The sequence below is a fragment of the Lactuca virosa genome, chromosome 3 (assembly GCF_052849685.1).
Source record: "Lactuca virosa cultivar CGN04683 chromosome 3, Lactuca_virosa_CGN04683_v6, whole genome shotgun sequence".
Taxonomy (NCBI): Eukaryota; Viridiplantae; Streptophyta; class Magnoliopsida; order Asterales; family Asteraceae; genus Lactuca; species Lactuca virosa.
The window spans coordinates 41,577,376-41,588,296 of NC_136428.1; the positions used below are offsets into that span (position 1 = coordinate 41,577,376).

General features: G+C 30.1%; 1 protein-coding gene across 1 annotated transcript; it reads left to right on the plus strand.

Moving 5' to 3' along the window:
- The first annotated feature begins 1,768 nt into the window (after window positions 1–1,768).
- On the plus strand, window positions 1,769–2,113 carry LOC145163440 (uncharacterized). The gene has a single exon (XM_079082280.1). It carries the CDS (start codon window positions 1,769–1,771, stop codon window positions 2,111–2,113), a length of 345 nt encoding a protein of 114 aa, XP_078938406.1.
- The last annotated feature ends 8,808 nt before the right edge of the window (window positions 2,114–10,921 follow it).

Below are 10,921 nucleotides of genomic sequence, written 5' to 3' on the forward strand. Positions count from 1 at the left end.
TGAAATCTTGGCTCTCTTCTCCTCTCTCTATCTATCTATCTATCTATCTCTCTATACTCATCCTCTTGATAGCATTGGGTGTGATTCCATTAGAGGCACGACAATTGTGGTGCTTGCTTCCAAGTGATCAACAAGTAGGTTTCTTTGTTATTTACTACAATAAAAATCAATGTATGTAATCCTTAACCCTAATTTGGTATTTTCGAAAATTGCCTAGTGTTTTTAGGGTTTCCTTTTGATGTTCATAGTTATAGATTCAATAGAGAAAACATAGATCTTTATTAGGGTTATATGCACACTTAAGTGTTTAAGTTTATTTGTTTTGCATAAAACCCATCACATATGAAGTCAAACAGAAAAATAAATAAAACATAAAATAAATGATATTTATATGTGATAAATATTAGTATCAATAAATCAAAATAACTGAATGAATGATTTATTTATTATTTATATTTCAAACAAAATAAAAAATAGTATATCTATAATGGTTATTTAAAAGAGTTTAAATAATAGTATCGGCTATTTATTTTTTAATTTTTTTGAACGACAAATCTGCTATACTCCTAACTACTCTTAAATCCACCTATATGTCCCTGACTTCAAGGAGGGAGAGCAACACTTGATACCGCTGTCTTAGAATTATGAGTTTAGGTTGATTAATTGAAATGCTTTACGTAAATTAAAAAACCCATTATTATAGTATAAAATGAATCTTTTTTTGAGTGAGAGATACATTAAAACAAAAAACTAGTCGGTCTCTAGCAAAAACTATAAAATACCTACATTAAAGAGAGAAATGCACCAACACTCCAATATCAACCATTAATACTTTAATTTGTTGAGCACCAAAGAGTTATGAGCCTTCCAAATCATCCAGAGTACTGAGTACAACAAGGCAAAACATAGTGTTTTTTGTATTTCCTAACATCGAAGCATCCACAAAAGCAAGCACATCATCTCCCACTCCTTAATAGTCAACGATGTCAACCCGAAAACCCTCAGGATTTTTCATTTTTCATCAGGAACTGAAAATGTGGTTTTGCTTGATTGGTTACTTGAAGACTAGCATTTGGTGGCCCCTTATTTTTTTTTGTATGGTAAACTCATGATGTTATTCAACATTTTGAGCAAAGTTTTTACATCAAAGATTATAAAGAAATTGACGACAAAACGATTTCTTGAAACCCATATATAACGACTCAAAATTTCATATATTATTATTGAAGATAAGTAATTTGGTAGTAAACCTTATTGTCTATGTTAAAAGAATTTATGATCATAAGGGAATTTAGTTATTTCTATGAATATCATGAAATTTTGAACATTTGGTATTATGATTTTAATAGTACATGTTAAATTAACCATTGTGACAAGATACAAAGTCAAATTAAGTGATTTAAGCAATGTAATTGTGAATTTTAACTATAAGGGTAAAATGGATTTTTTTGTAATTTTGGGTGCTAGTTTTGTGACTTAATGGATTAAGATCTGTAAGCATAAAGGAAAAAAATGACTTAATGACGTTATTAATCTTTTTCTCACTTTCATGTGGATATAAAATTCATAAGAAATAGAGTTAGATAATTAAGTTATAACTATTAAAATTCAAAAGAAAAGTGGTAAAAAACTGGGAATTTGAGGAAGTATTGAGAATTTGTTGAACTGAAGTTACATGACGCGTACATAAAGAGTTATGCGACGCTTCGAGCTTTTTTTGACATAACACGGTGAAATGCATTGCTATTACATAATTAATTAATGAACAATGGGAGTTAAACCTACTAAGTCAATGAGGTTCAAAGATGTGGATGAGGGAGTTAATTTTTATAAAAGATATGCAGAGAAGGCTGGTTTTGATGTTCGTCTGAACACATTAAGGAAAATTGGTGATATAATAAAGCATATGTATGTAGTTTGTAATAGGATGGGTAAACCAAAATTGAATCCAACGGAATGTAATACAATCTACAGGGTTACAGATTGTAAAGCCAAAGTTATTGTGAAACGTGTCAAAGGAACGGGTGAGTATAGGTTTGATAAGTTTCAAGAAATGCACAACCACGAGCTTGAAGATACATTTCACTTGAAAAGTACAAGGACTCTTTCATAATCTGACATGGAGTTCATTGTTCGGGCTTCTACTGCAAAAATGGGTGCTACAAAAGCTTACAAACTCAAATCAACTTTGAAAGGCGGGTTTCAGTATGTAAGGGGCAAGGCTGTAGATTATAGAAATTACAAGAGGGATATGGGCTCTATTATTGGCTTCAGAGATGCTCAACTTAGTGTGAACAAGATGATTGATCGGAAAAACAACTATCCGAATTATTCGTTTTTTATAGATGTGATGAGAATAATGTCTTAAATGCAATGTTTTGGGCCGATGAAACAGATAAAGCATACTACAGTGAATTCAGAGATGTTATGCCATTTGATGCAACCTTTAATATAAATAAGTAAGTTTTTCTTATGTATTTATGTTTCTAATCACATGTGATTTATCATTTCTCAATAAGTATACTGATGTGATTATTATTGTAATCATATGTGATAAATGAATGCTGAACATGTATGGTATTTTGATTATGAATATAATCATATGTGATTGATCATATATCAACAAACATGCTGATGTGATTATGTTTTTAAGCACATGTGACTATAATCATATGAGATTCATGATTGGTAAATGCTTAACAAGTATTCGATGTAGTTATTTTTCTAATCACATGTGATTTATCAATTGTCAACAAGTATACTGATGTGATGATGATTGTAATCATATGTGATTGAATGAATGCTCATCAAGTATTTGTAATGTGATTTTGATTATAATCATATGTGATTTATCATTTATCATCAAGCATTCTTATGTAATTTAATTCTATGTTCTAAATATGGTTAATCGTATTTTGATTATGTCTTTGTACATGAAATAGGTATGCATTGGTTTTTGTTCCATTCACTGTCATTGATCATCATAAATCATCTATTACTGTTGGAGCTGGGTTGTTAAGCACGGAGGATGTGGATTCGTATAAATGGCTTCTTGAACAGTTTCTGAAGGCTCATTCAAATAAACAACCATTACTTGTTTTAACTGATCAAGATGCAACACTAAAGCAAGAAGTTGATTCTGTTTTTCTCAATCAAAGCGTAGATTGTGCATGTGGCATATCATGAAGAAATTGCCAAAAAAGGTACAATTTTTTTGAAATCACATGTGATTTTACACATCATATCTTTTTATATACATAATCACTTGTGATATATCACATGTGGTTTTTTAATGTGAATAAGATTTTTGGTAATCACATATGATTTTTATAATGTGGACATATTTAATCATATGTGATTTTCTTTTTGTAATAACATATTTATTCTAGCGTATATGATTTTCCAATTTGAACAGATTTGAATCATATGTGATTTGTTTTCTAATGTGAATAGATTTAAATCACATGTGATTTTGTTTCAATATTGTAATCACATGTGATTGTCTAAATCATATGTTAATTCTATCATAAATTATTATGAATATAATCACACATGATTATTCCAAATCATATGTGATTACATTTATAATCACATATGATTAAAACATTTAAAGTTATGTCATGTGAGTTTTACCTTTATATTTGAATATTAATTTATAAACTGTGAATCACATGTGATTATTACAGCTATCTGTGGAATTTCTTAAAAGCACAGATTTCAAGAAAAGGTTCAATAAACTTGTTTGGGACATTTGTATCGAGCGTCATATTTTCGAGAGGAGTTGGGTACTGTTGATGAAAGAATTTAATCTTGAAGATGAGAGATGCTTTAAAGATATTTTTGAAAATCAGGAAGCATGGGTACCTGCATATTTCAATGATTTTCCAAGGTGTGGGTTGATGAAGACAACATCAAGGTCTGAGAGTATCAATTTATTTTTCAATGTATATTCAGAAACCAAAAATTTCTTTCTCAATTTCATGATGAATTACGACGCTTCCATTAAAAAACAACGATATACACAACGTGAACTTTATCAAAAAACTAAGGGAGCAAATTATTCTTGGAGGTCACCACATATGATAGAACAACATGCAGCAAAGGTGTACACTAGCAAGGTTATTTTTTGAAGTTCAAAAGGAGATTTATAAAGGAGGTTGGTTTTGTGACGTTAAAGATTTAGGCGAGGGAGATGGATGGGAAATTTTTAAAGTTATTCACAAAACCAAAAACACGAAGTAAAAGCAACGTATAAGGTATTTTATTTTTTTATTTATATCATTTATTTTTTTGTTTATGATAATGTTGTGATCAATCACATGTGATTATAAAGATAATGAGTGTATGTGACTATAGGTATAAGTTATTATAGTCACATGTGATTATTAAGATAATGAGTTTTTAGATGCGATCAGAGAAAAATTTAATTTTTTTAAATCACATGTGATTAAACTAGTGTGTATATTGTTTTTATGTGTGTAATCATATGTGATTGATATATTTTGTGTATATATAAGATGTTAATCACATGTGATAAAACCAGACTGTGATTTTTATTTGTATAATCATATGTGATTAATGTGTAATCATATGTGATTTTTCATTGTTACAGGTGGAACTAAAATTAAATGAAAAAGAAGTGAGTTGCACCTGTGGACATTTTAATCATTTTGGTATGCTTTGTAGACATGCTTTTAGAGTATTGATGGACAAAAGTTTTAATGAAATACCAGAACAATATATTCTTAGGTGATGGACAAAGGATGTAATATCTTCGAATTATCAGCTATCAAGAGACCGTTTTGATGAAGAGGATGAAGAAGTTACCAAACTGGTTAATAAAGTATTTTTCAATGTTGAAACTGCTTTAGACATTGTGAGAGACGATAAGCAAAAGTTAGCCTGTTTGGCTGAAAAAACACAATTTTTTTTGAATGAGAGTAATTCTTCAAGTGAAAAGCCGATTACAAATTCGGATGTCCTTGAGAAACTTTATAATGTTACTATTCCAAAAGAAGTCGAGATTTTTGTTCCAGATGTTCAACATAATATAGGATCACGAAAGAAGAGGCTTATTGGTGAAGTTGAAAAATCAGTTATGAAAGCTCAAACGAAGACCAGAAAATGCTCAGTATGTGGTAAAAGAGAACCACACAATAGGCGTACTTGTCCAAGCAGATTTAATGTTGAGAATTGATGTATAGATTTTTTTTATTAGTTTTCAATTTTGTAATTATATAATGTTCATAACAAATGATAATCATATGTGATTCAATTTATTTTTCCTCATTCAACTTTTTTGTTTTCTGTATATAATTATATGTGATTGTTATATGAATCTTATGTGATTCTGTAATTTTTACTAGTATAATCACATGTGATTTGCTTCAATAATTTTTTTTTCTATAATAGTTAAGTATAAACTTTTAATAAAAGATCTTAATCACATGTGATTTTATAATAACATATATTTTTATATACATAATCACATGTGATTTTCTAATGTGAATAAGATTTTTTGTAATCACATATTATTTTTATAATGTGAACATATTTAATAATATGTGATTTTTCCTTTTGTGTATGCATATATTACACATGATAATCACATGTGACTATTTACAATAATTTATTTCATACATATAATCATATGTGGTTGAAGTATAAACCATACAATGATCATATGTGATTCTGGTATGTAAATAAGATTTAATAGATGATTTATATACATAATCACATGTGATTGATACACATTTCATAACATGTGAAAATTCATATGTTTATTCTAGCATATATGATTTGTCTATTTGAACAAATTTGAATCATACGTGATTTGTTTTTTAATGTGTTCAGATTTAAATCACATATTATTTGGTTTCAATATTGTAATCACATGTGATTGTTGAAATCATATGTTATTTCTAGCATAAATGATTATGAATATAATCACACATGATTTTCCAAATCATGTTTTATTTGTTTTCTAATGTCAACAGATTTAAATCATATGTGATTTTGTTTCATATGTTAATTCTAGCATAAATTATTATGAATTTAATCACATATGATTTTCAAAATCATATGTGATTATGCCCACATATCATAAAAATATACATTTGTTTTGTAAAGTAATAAAAGACCCACATATCCACCATATCATACATATTTTAAAATATTTACATCCACCATCTCCACATATCCGTATATCTAATTAAAAACTAATCTAATTAAAACCTAAACATTGTCTTAATAAAACAACAAAAATTGATGTACTTAAAAACCAAACATTGTCTTAATCAAGCAAAAAACAAATTATCCATATCAACATCATATCATCAAAGTCACATTCACCACTTCCTTTGCATTCTTGTATTCACATCCACCATCTCCAGCTTCAATCCTCAACATCTATCTTCCCTTCTTCATACTCAACTTCAATTATCAACATTCATCTTCAAGTTAGTGACCTCAATTTTCATGGATTTGTGGACAAGCTTCTTTTGCATCATTTTTTCTTCTATCTTCGTCTTGTTTGTTATATGCATGTACTAACTCTATGATATCATGCTTCATGAGGTTAAATTCAGAAAGCATGTGATCTTGTGGTCCTTCTTTCATAAAACCAGTTTTATATAACCCATCCGTTTGACCCATATATGTTTCCATATATCTCAATACAAACACTCCACAATCTATTGTGTTATTTTTTGTTTTGAATGTGAGATCCAACAAATTTAGCTTCAGATTTGGGTCTTCCAACGCATGTGATCTTGGATGTTTTATTTCCTGTAAATATGTTGTGAAATATTTTTTCTTAAAATTAAAAAAAGTAAGAAAGTTAATCACATAAAATTAAACATAAAAAGATATTATTAATATTTACATAATCACCTGTGATTACAACTATAAAATAATGTTTTGATGATTTTTGTATTCAAATGTATAATCAGATATGATTTGAATTGTTTATTCATATTTTATATAATCATATTTGATTTTTATAAAATAATCACATGTGATCAATTTTATTCAGTCATATGTGATTAGAAAAGTTTATTTTTGTTTAATATAATCACACGTGATTATTTTATGTCATCACATGTGATTTATTTTATGTAATTATGTGTGACTAAGAGAATGTTTATTTTTCATATTTTGTAAAATCATATATGACTAAAAGCTATAGACATGTTATGTATTAATCATATGTGATAAAAAAATCGGTTGAGTGGTAAATCGATTTTGCTTGTTTGAAATTGTTCATCTCAAAGTGATATTTGGGGTAAATCGATTCAGATTTTTGGGGTAAATCGTTTGGATTTTGGGGGTAAATCGATTGGATTTTGGGGGTACATTGATTTGGAATTTTGGTTCTCATCTTCAAAAATGTTTTGGTTTTTGTGCTGGCTTATTCTTGAAAGTAGATGTATAATTCTGGTTTGCTTTTGAAAGTTCAATTCTAATGTTTGTTTATGTTGTATCAAAACGATTTAATGCAAGAAACGTATTGCCTAGATTACCCTTCAACAGTTTCAACTCATTGCTGTTATGTTTTACTTTTGATGTTATAGAGCTTTGGCTGGTTTTGTTCCTGAAAATTCAAGCTTCTATTGGTGATGTAATTGAATGTACAATGCTCTCACATGAACAACATTAACGTGAACAAATCAAAGAATAGCACATGAAATTGAAGAAAGGGGAAATAGGAATAGTCGCATTTTATTTACCTGATACGTGAGTGTGTGCGACACAGGGGGAGAAGCAGCGATCTGAAGCAGCAACGATCGGAAGTATCAACATGTTGATCGTAACAGGGTGTGATGGATTGGGCAACGTGAGCACCAAGGGAAATATTGTCCATTCAAAATGTTTTTTTAATTATAATGATTTAAGATAATGAAAAAGAATTATAAATCAATAAAAATTATCAAAAAATATATTTGGGTATATATGATATTAAAAAACATTGAGAAGGGAAAATACAATATTTAGAGTTTAGGCCGGGCATATACGATATTTAGATGTTTAGCAAGGCATATACGAAATTCGCCTAAATTGAAAGTTACTTCCACACTATTAGAACTAGTTCCAGTTTTTTGTTTGTGCATATAAATTGGAAGTTACTTCCACACTATTAGAACTAATTCCATGAGGCCCTTTAAATATAAAAAGATCTGGGAAATACTGGGAAATACGGTTTCTCAAAAAAACTAAAACAAAAATCGAAAGATTGCAAACATTTGTATTTAAAAATATTGGACATGGATGTAATGATTCTTGTAAACCCACCAAACTTACAACACAATGGAGAATTATAATAAAACTACCCTCAAGGGCAAATTGGTCAAGAGACCAACCAAAGAGAAGTAGACCAATAACCAACAACCTGAACACTACAAAATGAATTTTATGCATGTATTTTAATATTTCAGCACATCAAAAGAGATCAACAATTGTAAATGGTTAATTGTAGGCAAAATACACCAGGATCCATGAATTAACACTGATGATGATAGGTCCTTCACAATAAAAAAAATACAATTCACAATTCCAAAACAAGTTTGAGCCCTGCAAAACAGCACCTTCATATATGATCACATTTGCATCTGATCACATTTATATCTGATCACATTTGCAAGCCACTTCCAGTAGAAGTCATATTATATCACAATTTTTAAAAAGTAAACATATCAATGCAGGATATGAGAATAAATCAATAACAATATCCCAAGATGATTGATAAGAGAAATAATAGACGGACATAACATACCACCCATCCATAGCCCTGCACAGCAACACCTTAAACATTCATCTTGATCACTCATTCGTATCTGATCACCTTCAGCACAACAACATATCATCACTTTCTTCGAATCGACCTCATCTTGAAATAATCACATTCAATTTTGATCACTCATTCGTATATGATCACAAATTCCGACTTGAAATCACATTCAATTTTGACTTTCACTGCTTTGACCATTAAATTGAATTACCGACAACCAGAAAAAGCAATTTTTTGAAATCAATTTTCAGATCAAACAAATTGATTCAAAATTAACTATCATATTCAACTACCTGTTACGTGAGCTAAGAAGAAGTGAAGAAGAAAAGAAGAAAATAGGAGTTAAACCGCCTGTGGTTCAAGTTCTTCACCCTCATTTTGTTGAATTAGGTGTCTAAGCCCATAACTATTACTTGTATGTACTTGACCCGAGAGTAGCATGGCCCATTTGGGTTGCATATCATCAGGACAATTTGATAGGGTGGACTTTTGAGAAGAAGTTATTTATGGTTTATTAATATATTATAAGTTCTAATATATTAATCATATTATTTAATTAGTATTGATCAATAATTAATTTGGAATTAATTCTGTGATCAAAAGAGACTAATTAAATATATGGGGATTGATTATGTAAATCATTCACTCTTTATGTTGGGCTAAACCCATCTGATGACCCATGGATGATCCATGGCGGTTTAAACCCATGGAGAATGAGGAATATGGAAGGTCATGCACATTAGGGTTTGCATGGTGTAACCCTAATTAAGCCACACTATATAAGAAGCCCCTAACTCATGAAATCGGTTACACATGTGTTCTTTGGAAGAGCTAGCCGAATTTGAGTGCAAGACACCTTCTCTCATGTTATCCTTTGTCCTAGGTGTGTTGTGATTCCATTTGAGGCATTCATACTATTGGTGATAAGTTCTTAAAGGTCCAAGGGTTCCAGCTACAACAAAAGGTATGTCATCTACTTAGAAATTTGTAGTAAAGATACTCCATTGTATGCTAGTTAGGATGATGCTTTGGAAAAACAAAGTTTGCGTGTATATTAGAGAAAACATAGATCCAAAGCATCTAGGGTTGCATGTACACCATAGGAGTGTTAGAATGCTCAAAACCCAACAGTGGTATCAAAGCCTAGGGTTGTTTTCCAATATATTTGATGCTACTTGTTTTGAAAGCTTGAAAAATCGATTTTTTGCTGTCTGGACAGTGGACTCGCCAAGTCCACTGGGGAACTCGACGAGTCCACCCTATAATCTGACCAACTCACCGAGTCAGTTCATGCACTCGACAAGTTGGTGCTCCTGGATGCAGATTTTCGAGTTCTAAGGCTGGAATTGGACTAGGATCATTACCCTAAACTGTTTTTGAACTTATAAACCTGTTTTTGATGTGGTAATGAGCATGCTTATCCAATTTAAAAGATAATTGTCAAAGTTTCATGTTTTGTATTAGTTTATATGGTTAGGCTAATTACATGAAATTTGTTTGATATGAATTGTCTTGTTCTTATGAGTTTAATTTAGATCATAGACAAATTGTTTGATTTTGTAAGTTACAATAGTTGATCTAAATGTTTTTTTTGATGAATTCCATATATTGTCCTCAAGTTATGGAAAGTGAAGAGTCTCATTTTTAAATGTCATCTTAAATGGTTTTATGTCATCCATAACTTGTCCTCAAGTTATGGAACTTGAAGAGTCTTTTTCATAAATTTTTTATGAACTCCATAACTTGTCCTCAAGTTATGGAATGTCAAGAGTCTTTCAATAAAACCTATATTAAACTCATAAGTGATGGATACCAAAAGTTTTTGAATAGTTCAAAACTTGCCCTCAAGTTTTGAAATTTGTAAATGCAAAGTCTCACTTTGAAACATTTAGTTCCAAACCCTAGAATTTTAAAAATGTAAAATTGAACCCTTATACAATTATAATATTATAGGTTTAATATTTATATATATGTATAAAAGTAAAGTCAGTCTTACCGTTAGTAGGCCTCATTCACGAAACCAGTCTATAAGGGGGTATAAGGTTACTGCCTATAAAATGGCAGTTTAATGGGTGTCCACTCTCACCCACCGCTTCCTTGACTGGTGGAGGTTCGTTAGCCGAACGGGTTTGACAG

Excerpts from the sequence above, each read along its gene's own strand:
- LOC145163440 (XM_079082280.1), top strand. The coding sequence starts at position 1,769 with ATGGGAGTTAAACCTACTAAGTCAATGAGGTTCAAAGATGTGGATGAG.